The following is a 19,012-nucleotide window of genomic DNA, read 5'->3' on the forward strand; positions in this document are numbered from 1 at the left end:
TTGGTTTGTTACTTGGTAGGAATTATTAACTTTAGATAGCTTTACCTTGTCTTACACATTGAGTCACACTTAAAGCAACTGAAGTAGCATTAACAGTAGCATTTTGCTTCAAGTGTGCCAACACTCCTGATGGTGCTTATATCTGTACTTAAATACTCTTGACTTCCTTCTAAGGCAGGAGAAAGTGGGATCCAAAATGGTGCTGGTAGGGGGAGGATGAAGAGTTTCAGAGGAGCTGGTGGTGGCTACATGCAAGCACAGCTCAGCTTAGACCTAAACTAGCCTTGATTCAAGTCAGTTCTTATTCGTCTAGTGTCTAAAAGAGAGAACGTGGATTACTTTGTCATGCCCAAATCAAGGAAATAGCTTGCAAATGAATTTAGCACTAGGAACATCAAGGAAGATATAGAAGTAGTACTTATTATGAATAAGCTTATAAAAGTGAAGTCCTTTCTCATAAGCTTTTGTGATTCTGCAGTAGGAAAGTCCTGAGAGAGAATAAGACTTCTGTATTTCCTTCAGTCAGTATTGGAAAAATCATCTTTTAATTCAGTAGTCTTTTAGTGTTTGAACAACTGATTATGTAGGAACATGTAGATGAATACATAATTACACTTATTACATTTAATAAGCATCAAATAGTAGAGACATTAAACAGCAGCCATGACTCTCATTGCTCCAGTGAGTAATTCCGTTTTTTTTCCCCAGTAGTATTAAAACAGCTAAAATCAACCCGTATCGAAAAGCTTAGGCCCTACTATGAGGGAAAATTACAATTTCACTTTTTAAAATAACCTCTGAATAATTAAAATGTTGGAAATTCCTGTCTCTTGTACCTTGTTACCTGTATAAGTCTAAGAGTAAACACCCAAGGACTTTTTTCCTTTCACTTAATTACTACGCCCGCTCAGCACAGTGCATTCATTCTCACAAATGACAACAAAAGTGTAAAGTATTGTGCTTAGTCTTTCCTTCTTGTAGTTAAGAAAAGCTGTGCATATTTCAACTTGGGGCAGGTTATCTTTCTTGCTACAAAAAGGCAATCAGCAAAACAGGAGAGGAAAAATTGCACATATAGTTCACCATGGTTCAAATAACAGCTGCTGATACTAATTTTCAATGGCTCTTAACAAACTTAAAGACCCAAATCCCACACAAACTACTTCTGCAGAGGGCATCTACCTTCCTCTACACTTCTGTCACACTTCATTTGAAATCCTAGAGATGTACTAATAGGTAACAGGTTCCAGAATCAAACAGTCTGTATTAACCAGTGCTTACAAGCCAACAAACCAAACATCAGAAGGTTTGCTCAAGTAGTGATGTCTTCATACAAAGTGCATGCAGCTCAACTAATCTTGCAGTTACAAAAGAGTTACTAATCCTGATTCACAGAATCAAGATAACATTTCTTTTACTTCTTCCTCAAAAGGATGGCCGTAACCTGTGACCAGCTGCATTCAGTGCATGGGTGCATCATTTAAACTGTAAACACATCAAATGTGTCACTGTACCGATCCAGTCTGCCACATCCCTTCCTCTGCTGCTAGAAAAGCAGAATACAAAAGCTCTACTGCAGCAGGTGTAACCATACATTGAGATATGAACAAGTTATGTATTCTGTCAATGCATAAGTACAGGTGTAGAGTTGTTAGCACACAGCCAACAAGGTCAGTGGTTATGTACTCCTTGTTAAAAAGCAGTAATAAACTAAGTATTACTTCTGGTTCGTTTTACTTTTTCTTTAAATACATATCTAACAATTCTCTTCTTGCATCCTTCCGTATCTGACAGAAAATGCAATTAGTCTCTTGTACACTATCTCCAAGAGTAAGAGAGAGAGTACAACTACTCCACAGATTAAGCTAAATGCCCAGCGTGGTCCCAGGTGAGTGTATATTTGGCTCACAAAAACAGGCCCAAGTATTCGTGCTCCACTTCCAGAGGCAGTTAACCATCCCATGTAGACACCCTACAGCAGACCAAAAGCTTAGGTTAGTGATACAGGAATTATTTGGCTTGCCAGTAATTCCAACCATTATCCTAATCAGAAAATGTCAAAGTATTTAAATAATCACTTATTTTTCTTAACTCATTAAAATACTGATTACTTTGTTTCCAAGAGTAGTGCTCAGCCTCTCTAAGCACAAATTCAAAGGCTCCACTCATACACTCTACAGCTTTCCAATAAAATGCATTCTGACTCAAAGCATTTAGTCTCTTTCACCAAAATATAACATGAAAAAAAAGTAAAAAATTAATAAAATGTTTTGTTAAGCAGTAATATCAGCTTGCTAGGTGTTTTACCACTATAAAATGTCAATAACTGGGGGCATTAGTAGCATTTACACAATTATAGTCATACAATAAACTTAGTAAGAGGAACATTATTCCATACTGATATTCCAGGTATATAATGAGTTGTTAAAAAAATGATTCTTCCAGAAAAGCCATGAAATTTTCACATTCTAAGGTTTGCATAAATAGCATAAGCCTTGCTTTCTAATTCCTTTAGGGACTTGCCCTGGATTTTAAGAGATTAGAGTTCCCCCAAAGTTCTACCCTGGTTGAAATGCACTATTATTTGGCTGATGCCAAAAGGAATTTTAAGTAGACCCTTCATTCTAATGAAGAGGGTGTAAGTCTTGGAGAGCAAATGAAATAAACTGTTTAGGGATCATGCTTACCTGAGGCTTTGGTCCTAGGATTTTTGAGTATAAAGTGTAGGACATGACATTACAAACAGGATAGCCCAATCCTATGAGCACATCAGAACTGAGGTACTGGGCCAGGTAGACCATTGGAGTATTGAGGCACCAGGACTGTGTGAGGGGGCAGCCCACGGGTTCTGCTGTGTGGTTGGATGGCAGCTGCATCTCTTGCAAACTCCAGAAAGGCATTAACATTTCAGTGGGAACTGTTCTGGGAATGGAGTTATTCTTTATTTCTGTAAAAATAAGTTATCCATATAGTTAAGAACAAAAATACAATAAAAGCTTTAAAAAAAAATTACGAAGATGGGTTAGTGTGACTTGAACTATACCTTGCCACTGGATATTTGGTAGTTTCTTCCCCCAAGGCAGTAAGATAAAGAATCCAACCAAGACAATCAGTAAGCCTCCATGGAGTATGGCACGCTCACCAGTCCTATCCAACAACAAAATTGCAATTAAATGTATAATTTAAATTAAAATTTATGTCGCTGCTAATGACATAGTCCATTAGTTTGTAGAAATGATACCTGACCAAAACATCTGCAAGAAAAATTACAAAATCACAGTAACTTAAAACCTGTTTTTCTTAGGATTCAAGTGTAAAAGAGTCAAGTAATGGGGTTATGTTAACAGAATAAAGAACAACCACAACATCATGGCTGTGCCAAAATTGGAAGTACTTCATTATCATAGTACACCCAGACACATTACCAAGTGAAAGATTTGAGTAACAGAGATTTGGCCTTGCCATAAAGCTTTTCATATTTACTAACATAATAAAAAAAATTCCAAAAACTTACTTTTTTGATAGCGTTTTAACCACCATGAAAACAATAACTGATTCAATGCCAATCACACTAAGGATTATTCCATTATAGAAAACAGCTTCTTTCCTTGTCCAGGAGTACATATCCATCGTCAATGGAGTAGCTATACTAAAATGACAGAACAAAAATACAGTAATTAAAAAAAAAGCTGCTTCTATACAGTTGTTTCCATACACATATTGTCCCAAATATCAAACACAGTGGTATAGAAACCTTTCCTCTTGATGGACATATCAGAAAACACAGGCTAATTATAAAATAATTCTGTCATGCATCATCTATTAAAATTAAATTCACTAGACAAAATTCACAACTACATTACAGCAGTCATACTCTGAAGCATCATTAATCTATTTCCAATAGTTCACGAAAAGATGATGGAGTTAAAGCCAAGCCAGAGTAATAGAGATTGAAAAGAAACTAGACCCTGTGAGTATAAAAATAGTAAGCTTTTAATATTGTTTTTCAGTTTTAGGAGCCAACCAATTTCTAGGAACTCAGTTTTCTAAAAATAATGTAATTAAGACATTATTTACAATATGAGCCATATTGTAAAAGAAATTTTAGCCGTATCAGAGCTAAAAAAACTTGCAGAATAACTTATATCCTCAGAGTATTTTGTAAGTTAAAAAAATGAAGTACCCTTCAGTTTGAGGTAATTTTGTTATTTTTTACTTATTTTCTTACACACAGAAAATTTGGGAGTGAATATCATACCTCTTCAGGTAAAAAAGCCCAGTCATATAAAATAGTGTATTTAAGAATACAATTGCATTAACTATATGAAACAATTGTTTTAATTATTACTGAAGTAAGAGATTCACTGGAGCTTTTGGAGCTAATCAGAATCATACTAAGAAATTACACAAAATTAAAATAAAAAGTATAGAACAAGATACTCAACTGAAGACATGGTTTTCTCCAAGGATTTTAGGTAGCCCAAGTTAAGCTATCTTTTTTAACACACCTAAGAAATTGAGGATATGGGTTTGTCTCCAATTAAAAGCTTTTACATTAATGTCTCCTATACCACAGACTACATATTTTTATGCTAACCTTTAATTCATTACTTTGTATCAGTACATATCAAACTGATTATATATGGTTTTGAACTTATATTTATGAAGAGTTGGTTAAGAAAATGAATGGAACAGAAAAGACTTTATATGCACCCCCAATCTAACTACCTTACATGTCTAAGTATTTTGAGAGAAAATATACAAACTTACGTTTCAAAGACAGCAAACACAAACAAGATGACAAAGAAGAGAACATTGAGTGCTACTATGGCAACATGGTCAACGTTTCCTTCTGTGTCCTGATCCAGGGCATCATTTTCTGAAACAGAACAAAAGAATTATCTAAACTGCAAGCTGAGCTTTTTTGTACCGCCACAAATTACAAACAGTAATGATTTCTTTAGTTTCTTAAGTATTTAACATGCAGGTTGGTGGGCAGCTAAGCAGTTATATTTTGACAATCTAAGTATAAAGTTTTTAAATCAAAATCAACTTGTTGAAACTTCAATTCTTCTCACAATTAGAGAAAATTATTTCCAAATTGGTTACCCCATCTGTTTTCCTAGTGACTGACAAGTCCTAAGTGACAGCAAAATAAGCAAACTACTTTAAATATCTTATCAGTGGAAACCAAAACACTTGTTGCTCTTGCAAAGTCAAAGCTACACAGAAGAATTCTCAGTGAAAGTCTGGAAGGATCCATACAATTTTTTTTTCTTCTTTGCTACCTGACAGCACTATGGATACAACATGGATGTGAAACAATTTCTGGACCAGTCAGAGAGACAGGTAGCCTATTTTCCACTTCAAGTTTCCAATGCATCAGAATACTTCTAAATGCTTAATAATAAGAAAGTACTTCAAAATTATAATCACACAAGAAGTTTTCAAGAAAACATGGGTACCTTCTCCTTCAGAATTAATACTTTTGCACTGCCGTCCCATGTCATCCACTCGATGCTCCCTAGAAATTTAGAATTGTTTTCATTAATACACATATTTATTTGATCTACTGTTGAGTCAAGTTTCTATTAAAATAACTGTAAATGGCATCATCTTATATGATAATTATTCCCAGCTCCCTTAAACATCATTTGTGAAGCTTACATTTGACTGCAGTGAACACCATCCTGTTCAAGAAAGAAAATATTCTAGTGAGAGATTATCACATATCCATATGCATCTACATTAATGGGATAATTAATGAAAATCCCCCCTCAAGATTCTTAAAGGAAAGGCAAAGACAGTGAGAGTCCTACAGACAAGCCAACCTTATTTTGCTTTAGATAAAAAACATGGGCAGGAACCATCAACACTAAAACTATATCAAGGTTAAGCTACTTGTCCACAAGCTTCAAGTTTTTTAATCAATTTACAGTCTAACTTAATATAACCATGAACGATTTATAAGCATAATGAAAATATAGATATTAAAGAACGTAGAAACACCGAAAAAATAAATAACAGCTTATAGTTTTAGCACTCCAGATTTCAGTTTATTTATTACTCTTCCTGCTGAGCAGCATATGCTTTGCTACAGATTACCCACAAAAACAAGGTAAATTTTTTTTTTTTTACTTAATTACCTGAATATGGCAAAGATGAGAATAATATTAATAACTCCTAAGAGAGCTCCAGATAAAACTGGTGCCGTATACATGTTCAGCTGAAGACGAATTAATTCCCATGTTACTCCTTCTTCTCCAATAAGTGTAAAACATGTCTGAAAAACTTGAAAACATGAATGTACTGTGAAAATCTTGAGACTCGTTAATATTGGAACACATGTAGAATAAACATATAAAACTGGATAAGCAAAGTTGTTCTATGTGCCAAATATAAATATTATACCTGTCAAACCTCTTACATTTTGAGAATCCTACTCTAAATAAACTGATGGATGCCAGTGGGGTCTCAACTAGCCAGAAGACTACTTGGTTACATACAGATACACTGTATAAATAATATCATAAAGAATAAAATAAAGAACTGAATTCTGAGTGTACCAAGGGTTAATTTTCTTGGCAGACAGCTGATTTACTTTTTTCCTCTTTCTCCTACATGAAAATCCTTGGTCCCGGGAATGGAGTATTCCTCATGCTAAGGGCAAACGAGAGAAAAGAAGCATGGAGGGGGGGTAAAATTAAAATTTAAACTGGAGCAGTGCAATTGAACTAGAATGTTTCATTTAGATTGGCATACACAAGTACGGATGACTGTATTGATGACTAGTTATTTAATTCTGATACCATTGACAAACTATGTCTTAATATCCCCACCATACAGCTGCTGAGGATTCCTACTTCCAATGCCCAATTTCATCCTAATAAGAATTAGAGAAGTGAGGGAAGAAGATATGTCTTACCTGGCCCTAATATGAAGCCAACCGCTTGGCAGGCACTGGTGTTGGCCATGGCACTTGTTCTTTCTGTAAGAGAAGTGGCACCCGCAATATACGACCGAACTACAGCCACATTTCCTTAAAAAAACAAACAAAAAACAAACCAAAACCAAGGAAGTATTCATGTAAATATTAAGTTATATTGTTAAAATCTTGAGTGACATTTATTTTAGGGTTTTTTTCCTTATTTTGCAAGAAAATAAAACCCAGAACTCTCCAGTATTTTTACTACTGGTACTGAAATATGATGTTAACTATCTTACATGAGAGACAGAATGTAATTATTTTCAGAAAAGTAAAGTCTGCTGTGGTTACCTGCTCCAAATCCCACGAGAGCACGTGCAGTCAGCATGTAGTATTTGTTGTGTGAGTGAGGTACATGGACATAGGCATAGAGACAATTAGCAGCTACTGAAATAGCAGTTGAAATGACTAGAGGTTCTCTCCTGGGCCTGTAATTGGACCACAAGCCAAACAGGGGAGAGGCAACCATTTGGCCAATGCTGTATGCAGCTATAATCCAGCCCAAAAAACTCGCGTCTGCTGTCGGATCAATCTGCAGAAACACATTAATAAGTACTGTGGGTGAAGTATTGCAGTGTTTTATATTATCAATAACACCCTTTTAGAATTAGTACCCGGAATACCCAAGACTCTGTACTGTAATACTTTGTCTGGAGCAATAAACCTTGGATAACTCTCTCCAGAAATGCACCAAACCAATGATTTGCTTCCGAGACTGGAAAGGGCTCACTTGCAGCAAACTCTAATAGTTTTTGTACAGCACTGCTGATGTTCTAGGTTACAGACATAACTTAAGCAGTACAGTAGACAGTTTACATGCCAGGAGCAAGGAATCACTTCAATCATCTCTGCACATGCCTGAATCTTTCCTGATTTACAGGGCTGATAATGAATTTTCTTCTGGAAGAATTCAGCACCAGCCTCACTTTTAATGATACCTCTACGACTCTGCTCAGGATATGTTCTTCCAAATTTGCATTTGAAACTGCCTTCTGCAATTCCAGGAGCAGTAAAATCCTAGCACAGATTAAATTAAAGTTTTAGAGACTTTTATGCCACTTTTAACAACGCAACAAAGAGGTGAAAAAATCCCATACAAACTAAAATCACTATCCAGGAGCAATGGCAATTCCCTGTTAGGAATATCAAGATCTATGTGCAACAATGTGACATTTACAGTGCAACTTCTACCTCTAGCTTCCTTTTTCTTTTTTTTTTTTTCCAAAATGCAGACAAGTCACATGTATTCTGTTTTAATAAAGAGATTTCTATTGATTCACTCTCCAACAAAACAGTGACATGATACTGGAAAACCAAACATTTCTGGATTCTAATGTACCTTTTATCAATTCAGGAAATCAACTGACCAGATTTTAGAAAAAATAATAAAAGCTGTCTAAGTGGATGGCAGAATAAAAGTCTCTTATAACCACACACTTCCCTCTACTTTTTCTTTTCCTAAATAAAAGCCTAAGTTTTGTTTCACCTACTTTCTGAGCACAATTCTTCTGTTCTTATCCATTAAGAAAAACATATTTACAAACCTTTTGGAGATATGGCCACACAGACATAATTACAATGGAGAAACCTGTAACACAATAAAAACATAACCCAAGTTATTTTATTTGCCATTTTTATCAGTAATTTGCTTTACTGAAACAGTTATTACAGGTTCATTCTTATGCCTCTAAGTGTATTATAGTCTAAACCTGTGCATCAGTTTGTCATCTGAAAAAAACTATGCATTATGTGCTTTTTTTAAGGAGTGATAATTCCTCCTAACAGGAGGAACTATTTTTAAAAGGTCATTTTATAGGTGCGTACACACCAAACAAAAAACCTCTCAAAAGAAAGACAACAACGTCCCCAAAGTAAAAAGAATTTCTTGATATACTGACATATCTGTATTCATTAGTAAAAGAAATTTTAATTGATCAAATTAAAAAAAAAAGTTACTCATATATTCTATGATTTTCAAGATAATTTCTAGGCCCACAGAAAATCACCACAAGTCAAAGATCAACAGAATTCTTGTTTCCAGGGGGATCTATTTAGAATAAAATGGTAATTTGTTCTGCAGTGGAGATGCAAAGTCCTGTAGGAGAAAACACGTTTTGATACATATTTTGAAATAGATAACATACATTCCCACAAAGATCTTCCCTCTCAAGAACTCTGCATTATTTGTTTTTGATCTCTGTACGTTTCACTTTGAATGATAAAAGTGTGACCTTTGTTTTGTTCAGTTCGGAGGAATGACTTTACCTTGCCACTACCTTTTACCCCGAACTATAATAAGTCATAAACCACGGATTTATGTAATACGTCACTTAGTCTCAAAACATTTATCTGTTAACTTATCTCACTAAATGTAACTTTCTGTTTGATTTGCTAGTCATATCTTCTCTTTTGAAGAATCACAAAATGCACCTTTTTGAGGTTATAAAAGAGCAGTAGCATTAAAGAAGGTACGTAGTTGAAACCTAGAATACCCTGTAATTTTCAAACCAAAGTATATTCATTAAACAATAACATTTAAATCTACATGTGTTTACTCACCTACACTGCTGAGAAACATTGTAAGGTACATAATCCAGATGGATTGCCACCTGCTCTTATAATGCTCTTGAGTTTCCACAACATCCCTGTTTTCAAACCAAAAGTCAAGAAAGAAAGAAATCATTATCAGATCCTCTTCTAGTTGGTCCCACAGGACACTGAAAACATTTTTCACAAACCTCTCAATACAATTGTGTGAATTGTTATGCAGGAGTTGGATTTCTGCTCAGCAAAGACTACAAAGAATTTTCTTCTGAAAAATACTAGACTTACAAATCAAAAAAATAACAGAAATGCTATCATATAACAAATGTTACACAAAGAGATCTTTATTTAGAGAGGTCTTCAATTCTGCAAACTCTTTGTACAGACACTTTGGAGCATCACAGATGTCATATAAAGGCATTAAGAAGTGTGAATTAAACTATAAAACCCCAGATATTTATTCACAATTGTAACCTTGAAAGAACCACAAAATTCAACAACTGTTGATTTGACTAAAAGCTATGGCTGGTCTATTCTCACAATGAGAAAATAACAATACAGTGTAAAAGCTACACTGTGTAAAAGATAAGCTGAAGACTGTAGGGGCTGAAAAAAAATTCAAATACAAGTTACAAACTTAAAATAATCTCTGCCCAAAAGATGTAGACTTAGGTTATTAGAGGCCTGAATGGTTTATAAACACAGTTTATATAGGTCATACATAGACTTAGGCATGTCTGCAATTTTAAAACTAATGTAACTGTGACTAATACTAATAACATATTACTGGTATCTTAGTATTATACTAATCACAGCATGATTTGTATATTTAATTCTTCAGAAATGTTTACAGCATTAAGTGCCTTGGTTCAATGATACTTTAACCACACAAACGAAGTTTCTAAATGTACTTTGCCATCTTATTGCCCATCACGGATAGGGAGAATTCTGCCAAACACCTGCATATGCTGTGTTTGGTTACTTTTGAGACCTTAGTTACATCAAGCTTAAAGTTTGAGAGCGTTTCAGCACAGACCTTAAAGCAAAGACCCGCTCAAGTTTTGCTGTCAAAGGAAAAAACCCCCAAGTGACCAAATCCTGCCCACACGTGAAGGCTGATATTAAATACCCAGACTTCTGCACCACTGTTTTGGTGTTTTTTAGGGACTTCTTAAGTGGGTTTGTGTTTTTCTACAAAGAGAAGGAACCAGCCCCCGCCGCGCTCCCGCTGCCGGGCCTGGGACGCTCTGGGACCGCGGATCCAGGCTCGGCAGCGCCTGAGGACGGCGGCTAGGTCGGTTTATCCTCCGGCTCCTCTTCTCCTCTCCTCAGCTCCTCCGTGTCCATCCTCCGGGCCGGGAAGCATCCTCGGGAACCGGGCTCCCCGTGCGAGGCGGGGAAGGGACTCGGCACCCACGGGCGGCACCTCGGGTGACTCGCAGGGGTGTCGCTCCAACGCCCGGCGCTGCCTCAGAGCAGAACGAGCCCTTACCTGCTCTCTTCCTCCTCCTCTCCCTCCGCCGCCGCCTCTCCGGCCCCGAGCAGAGGTTCCTTCCCGTCCGCAGCCGCGGGTCCCGCCGACGCCATGGCCGCTCCCGGCCCCGCGGCCCCCGCGGGCCGCCAGGGGGCAAGCGGGGAAGGGAGCGCGCCCCGCGTTACCGCCACTGGGGGGCGCTGAGCGCGGGCCCGACCCCGCCCAGCCGAGCGCGACACGAGAAGGGGCGGGGCGGGCGACGGTCACGCGCGCTGCAGAGGGGCGGGGCCGGCAGCCTCCCGCGGGTGCCCCTTGCTCGAGCGCTTGCGTGTGCGCGCCCGATCGCCTGCACGCGTGAGGCGCGTTCCGTTCCGCCCTTCGCCCTCCCCCACCCCCTCCCCCGGTCCCTCCTCCGTCCCCCCATTCCCGTTTCCGTTCCCGTCCGCCCATGTGGTGCCTCAGCACCGGCAACGCCTCGGGTGAGCAGCGAGTGACCTTCTCGGGACGCGCGGGTCGCCAATTCCGCCCGCCCAGTGAGCAGCGGTCGCGGTCTCCGAGCGCCCCCACTCAGAGCAGGAATCGCCGGGGCTCCCCCTCACGGCGCTGCCCGGCCCCGGGGGCGAGCTCGGTGTCCGGGGGGCTGAGGGGGCGGAGGGGCCGCGGGTTTCCGTGCCCCGCCTTCCGCCGCCCTTTCCCGGGGGCGCTGGGGTAGTGCTGGGTCCCTCTAGGGCGGGCCTGGGGGAATTTGGGTTTGGGAGCCCCACCTGCAGCCCCAGTGTCTGCTGAGCCCTGTGGGTGCAGGGAGCTGCTCACGCCTCTGGTTTTGGCCTCCTTGTTAATCCTCAGGCTCCTCTGTGTCCATCCTGTCGTGTGGAATCATTGTGGGGTTTTGTGTCTGATTTGTCACCGTGACTTCTCTGTGATTTCTTTGATTTTTAAACAATAATTTCTTCGAGAAAAGGACCTGGCGTTAATTGGATGAGATATTTTTAAATAAAGTCGTAGGGTAGGGAAGTTAAGGATTCAGCCTTTTAAAACAGACCTTCGTGGCCTTTTCAGGTTGACTTCTTGTTGGGAGCTGTTTCACGTCCATTTATAGTATAGAAGCAGCACTCTGGGCTGTCCTTAATGTACTTTCCAGGGATGTTCTTGTAGCTGAAGTTGCTTGCACTGGATAGAAAGAGATGGCTGATGTTTTATGTGTTGGATTTTGAATGAATTTTTATGTCTGTTTCTATGAAATAAATGTGCATGCCAAAAATTTATAGTTAGTGTGCAGCAGCATGAGGGTTCTGGAAGCAAAAACTCTTCCTAGAGCAAGAGCCTGGTTATAATTTTTTTTAGTTTTCCTTGTCGTCTTCTCTGAAAAACACAATTTTAAAACCAAGGGATCACTTCTTACTGTGGTTTTTTATCTGCTGCAATTTCCACTCACAACTCAAAATTATGTAAAGCTTACCATGGTAACAGTACATTCATTTGAGATTCATAACACAGATAGTGTCTCTTGGGCTACAGAACTCTGCAGCATCTTTATCAGGTCACTGCTTCCAGCTGACTTGTCTTACAAAGGGATTGGGAGGTGACAGGTGTGCTATCAAGTGGTGGAAATCCAGTCGCATTCTGAAACAAGCTCTGCTGATTCTTTCATCAAACTCTCACTACTCTAATACACTCGTTAATGTGAAGTTATGATCCTTCAGCCTCCAATAGTTGGATTTGCCTTTTCTGACAGTAAAAGTGTTTGTAATTGCCTTTCCATGTAGATGTGGATGGGCAGTGACAGAAGCATGTCCTACCCTTTTGTTACGGAGATTAAAAATTTGGGGGGGTGGCCCCTATTCTGTCTCAATAATATTTCTGAGAAATTCTATACAACATCTAGTAGATGAAGTCATCTACTAGAAATATTTTTTTTCTTTTAGTGTTTCCTGTACTCTTTCCAGTAGTGGTTTAATTTTGATTCTGATTAATTGAAATGTCCTGAGTTACTTGAGAGTCTTCATTCAATCAATGAAACAGAGGATGAGGCAATCCTGCAGTGTTGCATTTAAATATAATGCACTTGTCTAGAAAGTTGTTTTGGCATTCCCTTGGTGCAGCAGACAGCTCATCAGGCCAGACTTTGAACTCAAAGCAAAATCCACATCTTCGTGTCTTCTCTCTTGGTTGGCTTTTGTTTTGGAGAGGATTTAAAAAAGCCCAAACAAAACAACAATCAACCAAACAAAACATACAAGGCTGCTTTGTTAAGCATCGAAACATTGAGTTTCCTTTTCACAATTGCTGGCAAGCGGTGTACCAATAGAACTGCAAAGCCAGTTTTAGTGTATTTTTGGCAACATAGATTTACTCCTGTGTGTTCTTGCTCTGAACTGTCTTCCCAGCCTCCCAGAGGGTCCACTCTGTTGCTGCTCCTGTCTCTACCACCCAATTCTCTTCCAGCACCCTGAAAATACCAAGCTATCCCCCTGCTCCAAAAAACAGAGGAGAGACCTTGCAGCAGTGAGCAAATATTTCCCATCTGACGCCCCAACAGCATGTGAAATCAATGGATATCTCCAGAGCGGGCAAGGAAAACGATTATATTGAGATTGTGATTCTATTAGACCAAGCAGACGTGGATCAGAATAATGAGGTTACGCAGTCAGCTTTTGGGGTCTAGTGGAGTAGGAACTAACAATTTCTACCTTTTTAAAATAGAAGGTCCCCACTTTGACTTTTTGATCGTTTCATGTATTTATTTTTGCCCTGTAATGACTGAACCATCCTAGAGCCATTGTGGCTTTCTAAGATACTTTTTCTAGTATTCAAGTACCTTAAATAGTGTATAATTTCTGCTTTGATAGTAACTTGTTCTAGGTGTTAGAGTTCTATTTTTTTTCTATCTATTGATTCTTGAATATTCATTCTTTAGAACTGCAGGTGAATGTTTTTATTAATCTGACCACAATTTTAACTTGTTATACTCAAACAAGTTTACTTTAAGAATGACCGTATTAGAGTGTGGCAGAATAAATCCATTTGGATTAAAATGAAATAAAAAAAAAAAGAAACCACACAAATTAAATTACACTATTTTGAAGTGTGATGAGGTTATTTAGTCCATTTAGTATGGAGGGATCTGGAAATACTAGAAAATTACTGAAATGAACTTATTAACAAAGTCTTTGATTATTAAATCTGTTGTTTTCTTAGGTGTACACAGATCCTGGACCTTTTTTTTAATTGAATAATCTGTATCCTGCTGACCAAGAAACCAATTTTGAGTTCTCCTTTTTTGTTGTTTTTTTTATCCTTCCCCATTGGAAGAGCTCAATAGTGGCTCCCTGTTCACTTCAGTAAGTACTGATTTGAAAATAATAGCTTGCCCAAAATCTCATTGGACTTAGCTGTATTTGATCTAGAGTATTTGCTGAAAGAGAAATGTTACTGGCAAGGATTTGGATGGTGTGATTTCTTTCCTGAAGGGAGTGGCAGGAGCATCACTTTGAAAACCATAAGAAGTGGAGAAAATTGGAAATGAATGGATAAAATAAGGATTAGGATATGTGTTTAAGACACCAGTGAAGACAAGGTTACAAAAGTAACCTTTCTCTGTAACAGTGACTGGAACTACATTTTCTTTCTTTCTTATAAATGAAAAATTAAAAATGCAGAAACCAAAATAAGAAACTACTTTGTGTTATAGTGAATGAACTTGCCACTCATGTAAAAAACCCATTTTAACTATCTTGTTTTTACCTGTGCTTTTTTCTAGATGTCAGTTTGCTGCTAATGGGTGTAAGTAAATTAGATGTCTTATACAGAAAGCTCCTCCTCACTAAACTTTTCATCAGAGGATGGGGAAAGCCAGAGGATCTGAAAAGGTGACTTGTTAAAAAACAACAACATAAACACTACTTTATATTAAAAGAAAAAAACCCCAAACCTTGAAGTATAAACAGTTGTTCCTATCCTGTATTTAAAATACCAAAAATGTTCCCAAGTTTGTTTTGTTCAGGAAATCATGTGTTTCCATACCAAGGGAGTAACTGGATTTAAAAGATGTCTTAAAGGGATTTGTTAAATGTTTCTGTTTAAAGAGGCTCTTCTTGAGAGAATGGGTGTCCAATTAAATTTTTCACTTATGCATATATGATGACATACTTCAAACAGCATCTCTGGAAGTGTTTTGTAAAAACAAAACTTGCTGAATATCTGCAAAGGAATTGTTCTGTTTACCATTAAAGAGGATCTTGCTATCTTTTTGTAACTTCCTAATGAATTTTAAAAGTGTTAGATTTAATCAGAAGTTTCTCTCATAACCCAAAGTAGTAAACTCTTTCTTTTTAGATGTCTTGAAAGTAAGAAAAAAATGTAAGTACTCCTCAATTTTTAAGTATTTCATTATTTTTATTAATTATTATTAAGAGTAACACCTGGAAGTTAAGGACTTATATTCTTAAGTGTAAAAATGAAGTGACAGAATGTATATATTCTGCATTGTGCAGTATTTAAATAGGAAGTGATAAATCTACATTTAATAAGCTATTTTTTATGTATTTGAAAATCAATAAAGAAAACTTGAAATAAGATTTTGTGCACTGTGGATAGCAGTGGAGTTACGGGGGAGTTGGTTTTTGCTTTTAAGTTCAAGTGAAAGATCTGATCTAGAAATGGCACTTAGTTTGCTTTGTGTATCTGTCTCCAGTTGATTTTTCTCTAAAGTGGCAGGCTTTCCTACAAAATGAGAATGTTGGCTTTTTAAAAGGTTTAGTTTACTTGTGTTGGAATAACCAAGAAATGTGGGTTTTATTTTGATTGCAGCATTTCTGTATTCTATTCCGTGTGTGTAATCAAAATGGGACATTTTAATGTTATCAAACCCTAGGTTTAATCTGAAGATTTATGTGCACACCCTTGATGTGATGAATGTTAAAATCCTCATGCTTTGTTCTCATTTGCAAGAGTTGAAATTCCTCAACACATGCAAGACTGAGCCTTCAATAGCCTCCTAACTACAGGAAAAAAACCATAAATGCAGTATTTTTAGAGGATTTATCTTCTCATATGCTCAACTGTGAAAAAAATCTTTCACTGTGCTCCAGTAGGAATTTGTTACATTGCAACACTCAGCCACTGCTTCTTGTCCTCTCACTGTATACCTCTGAGAAGAGATTTGCTTTATTTTGTTCTGTGTGGCTCTGCAGCCCATTTAAATAGCAGAAGAAAGCAACCAGATTTGCCCCTTAACCTTCTGTTCCCCACCAAAGTACCTGAGCCTATTTGCTTTCATTTAAAAGCATCCTTACATACCTACCCTATGGGAACCTGATTAATATGGAAAGCTGGCTTCATAACTTACTTTCTTTGTGGCTTACTTTAGCTCCTGACATTTTATATAAATACGTCTTCTCTTTTTTTTAGATTAAAAGCTGAATTTTCTCTACTTGTTTCCTTTCAACAGAATATTTGAATTCAGAAAGATTATTGGAAACAGGGAAACATGCCAGACTCTGGTTTCAAAAGATTATCCAGTGTTTATTGACAAGGTACTTAAAAGCAAGATATGATAAAATGTAACTAAATTTGTTTTCCTACTGATATATAAAGGTGAAATAACTTGATACTTAACAAGCTACTTTTATAGGCTACTAGCAGAGAATGGAAGGAAATTGAGAGACCGTGTCTGTACAGATACTGTTTTATTTTTTATTTTTTAGTACAATAGTTGGGGAGTGGAGTGTCAAATATTAAAATTCAAAAAATGTTGAAAGCTTAGTATATGTTTAAAATGGGACACCATTACACTTTTCCTTGATTCCCTTAAAGGGTCATTTAAAAAAAGCAAATTTTGGAAAGAAATGTTTTGGCTGTACTGATAACATGTATCCCTGTATTTGAGGACTAGACCTCAGCTTTGGGTTTATTTACATAAGTTAATTCTTCTACTTTAAGAGATTTGATTTCAGAGCAAGTTAAACACTGGTATGATATATATTGCTATCATCCCATTCTGTCTGTAGGTTGAGGGGCAATCCGACTGTAAAATCCTTGAGGGGCACTTCATTTCCCCCTTGGCACATTGTGTCCCAGGTATACTGCCAGTCGAATCTCTTGTAGCAAGGTAAGAGGAACGATGAGGTATTTCCTATCTGAAATTAGTGCTGCAGAGAAGTGAGAATGGCCTATAAGTAGTTTTATTTACAGACTAATTGATTTATAGACTAATTTAAATTATAAGCTAATTTATTGCAATGCAAATTATCTGTAAAATATTTCAAAAAGGGGCTTTTTTGTACTAATGTGTTAAAATAGATTTTGATTTCAAAAATGACAATAGATCTTATTCATGTGATAGCTTAATCTGTATTTTGAAAAAAAATCCATTAGCAAAATATAACTCTTTTGGGTGGGTTTTTTTTGAGTGTAGAACTTATATTGCACAAAGCTGTGTAATACCCTGGGTTTTTTTAAATTGTTTGATTTTTTTCCCAAATGAGTGAGATGCTGGAAATGAGGGACAATAGCTGTTTTGTATGTAGCAGAAGAGGCTGTTTTTATGAAAGCATGTTATATTGTATTTGAAGGAACCATTCCAGCTTTCCATTTACATTGAATACAAAAATATTGTATATGTGCTGAAGTAGCAAGTTCATTTAATTGTAGCAAGAGAATCTGATGCCTTTCTTACTTGGCAGGCCAAAAAAAAGCATTCTCACAGAAAGCTAGGTGATCCCTAGCAGTGATGGTTCCACACTAGCACTGCTTTGCAGTTGAGGACTGGGTTTGGAAAGGGAGCATAATTTCTGTTTGCATTAAATTTTTAGCTAAACTGTCATGATGGATTTTTTTTCCCAAGCTTTCTTTGTTTGCTAACTTAAAAATTAAATGTCCAAGTTTGTCAGCTGAAGTTGATACTGGCATTGTACATTTTGTCAGTAACACTGGCTGGTGTTTTTGTGCGCTTAAGCATGTGACACTAAGGAATGTTAGAAAAAGTTTTATAGTCAAGATACCAGTTCTATTCCACCTCTCCATTGGTCAGAGAAAGAAACTGTCTCTTAACATTATTGAACTAATTACTACCATACTGGAAAATACAATATGCTGGTTGTTTCCTTATCTATGTTCTCTCATACCTTGTAGCCAAGTTATGCCAACTGTTACTTTGGTCACTGTTATGTCAGTTTTGAAATGCTGTACAAATTTCCCTTCAGATGGTTGTGGATTGTATGAATGTTCTTTCCTAAGTGTAACACTGTTGTAGGTAACAGTGCTCCATCTTGTGGGGAAAATACTGGTGCCTCAGAAATGATTTTTTTTTCCAGTAGTTAGACTGTAAATAACATAAGTAGCAGCCGAAGACGTTAGGTGATGATGTTGGGGGTATAGAATAGCTTTATGGTTTGTATGTTGAGTTTTTGATTTTTTTTTTTTTAATGTATTGCTCGTCTTAATCTTCAATTTCAGCTGTTGTGCCTTGAGGAGAAAAATAGCAATGCTGCCTAGGAGAGCTGGACATGCTTATTTAGGCTGCTCTTTATCTGAAGTTCCATTTCTCCACTCTGCAAAATTTAAATTGTGATGATGAGGTAGTAGTCTTTTTTAGGAACATGATCTTTCATCTTGGCTCCTTTTCTTGTTTGACCTTCCTTCTGTCCTACTTTCAGATTCCTTTGTTTGCTGAATGTGTTGATGAAAAATGATGTTGCTGAATTGCTGGCAGTTTGCCTGCAAGCATTACAAGTACTTTATTATGTCTTTTGGGATTTTTTTTAGATTAATTTCTCTTGGTGCAGCTTGTAAATAGATGTACTTACTCTGCTAAAATAGGTGTTTCTCACAGATTTCAGTTCATCATACCCAGAAGATGGAACAGCAAGCACAGACCTGTGTGCATTCATTTAGCAGGCACTGGAGATCATGTGAGTGTGTAAAATATAAAATTGATTAGGTGGTCTAGTGGTTAGGGTGCAGGACTCTCACCGCTGTGACCCGGGTTCGATTCCCAGCCCCCCGGGCAG

The 19,012-nt window shown here is 37.5% G+C and overlaps 2 protein-coding genes across 5 annotated transcripts in view; one reads left to right on the forward strand and one right to left on the reverse strand.

The window, feature by feature from the left end:
• Positions 1 to 522: 522 nt before the first annotated feature.
• On the reverse strand, positions 523 to 11,137 carry MFSD8 (major facilitator superfamily domain containing 8). The gene is made up of 12 exons (XM_017829942.1): positions 11,022 to 11,137; positions 9,545 to 9,630; positions 8,530 to 8,573; positions 7,277 to 7,517; positions 6,926 to 7,039; positions 6,147 to 6,291; positions 5,466 to 5,524; positions 4,771 to 4,879; positions 3,515 to 3,649; positions 3,044 to 3,147; positions 2,688 to 2,947; positions 523 to 1,972 (listed from the first exon to the last, which is right to left on the reverse strand). Exons 1-12 carry the CDS (start codon positions 11,114 to 11,116, stop codon positions 1,757 to 1,759), a joined length of 1,608 nt encoding a protein of 535 aa, XP_017685431.1. The 5' UTR covers positions 11,117 to 11,137; the 3' UTR covers positions 523 to 1,756.
• A 217-nt stretch (positions 11,138 to 11,354) lies between these two features.
• ABHD18 (abhydrolase domain containing 18) overlaps positions 11,355 to 19,012 on the forward strand; it is a 20,161-nt gene continuing 12,503 nt past the window's right edge. The window contains exons 1-7 of one of the 4 annotated variants that reach the window (XM_017829938.1): positions 11,355 to 11,482; positions 14,202 to 14,344; positions 14,764 to 14,872; positions 15,339 to 15,362; positions 16,453 to 16,537; positions 17,012 to 17,112; positions 18,835 to 18,913. In XM_017829938.1, coding sequence (XP_017685427.1) covers positions 14,781 to 14,872; positions 15,339 to 15,362; positions 16,453 to 16,537; positions 17,012 to 17,112; positions 18,835 to 18,913 — 381 coding nt within the window. In that variant the 5' untranslated portion in view covers positions 11,355 to 11,482; positions 14,202 to 14,344; positions 14,764 to 14,780. Of the gene's footprint in view, positions 11,483 to 14,201; positions 14,345 to 14,763; positions 14,873 to 15,338; positions 15,363 to 16,452; positions 16,538 to 17,011; positions 17,113 to 18,458; positions 18,581 to 18,834; positions 18,914 to 19,012 lie in introns of those variants that run through there. The other 3 variants (XM_017829936.1, XM_017829937.1, XM_017829939.1) reach the window with 3 other exon arrangements.

The sequence above is a fragment of the Lepidothrix coronata genome, unplaced genomic scaffold, assembly GCF_001604755.1.
Source record: "Lepidothrix coronata isolate B3197 unplaced genomic scaffold, Lepidothrix_coronata-1.0 Scaffold171, whole genome shotgun sequence".
NCBI classification, from domain to species: domain Eukaryota; kingdom Metazoa; phylum Chordata; class Aves; order Passeriformes; family Pipridae; genus Lepidothrix; species Lepidothrix coronata.

Excerpts from the sequence above, each read along its gene's own strand:
- MFSD8 (XM_017829942.1), bottom strand. The coding sequence starts at position 11,116 with ATGGCGTCGGCGGGACCCGCGGCTGCGGACGGGAAGGAACCTCTGCTC. Across the intron at positions 8,574-9,544 it reads AATGTTTCTCAGCAGTGTAG|GTTTCTCCATTGTAATTATG; the intron begins GTGAGTAAACAC and ends ATTGTGTTACAG. Across the intron at positions 7,518-8,529 it reads TGTGGCCATATCTCCAAAAG|ATTGATCCGACAGCAGACGC; the intron begins GTTTGTAAATAT and ends GTGTTTCTGCAG.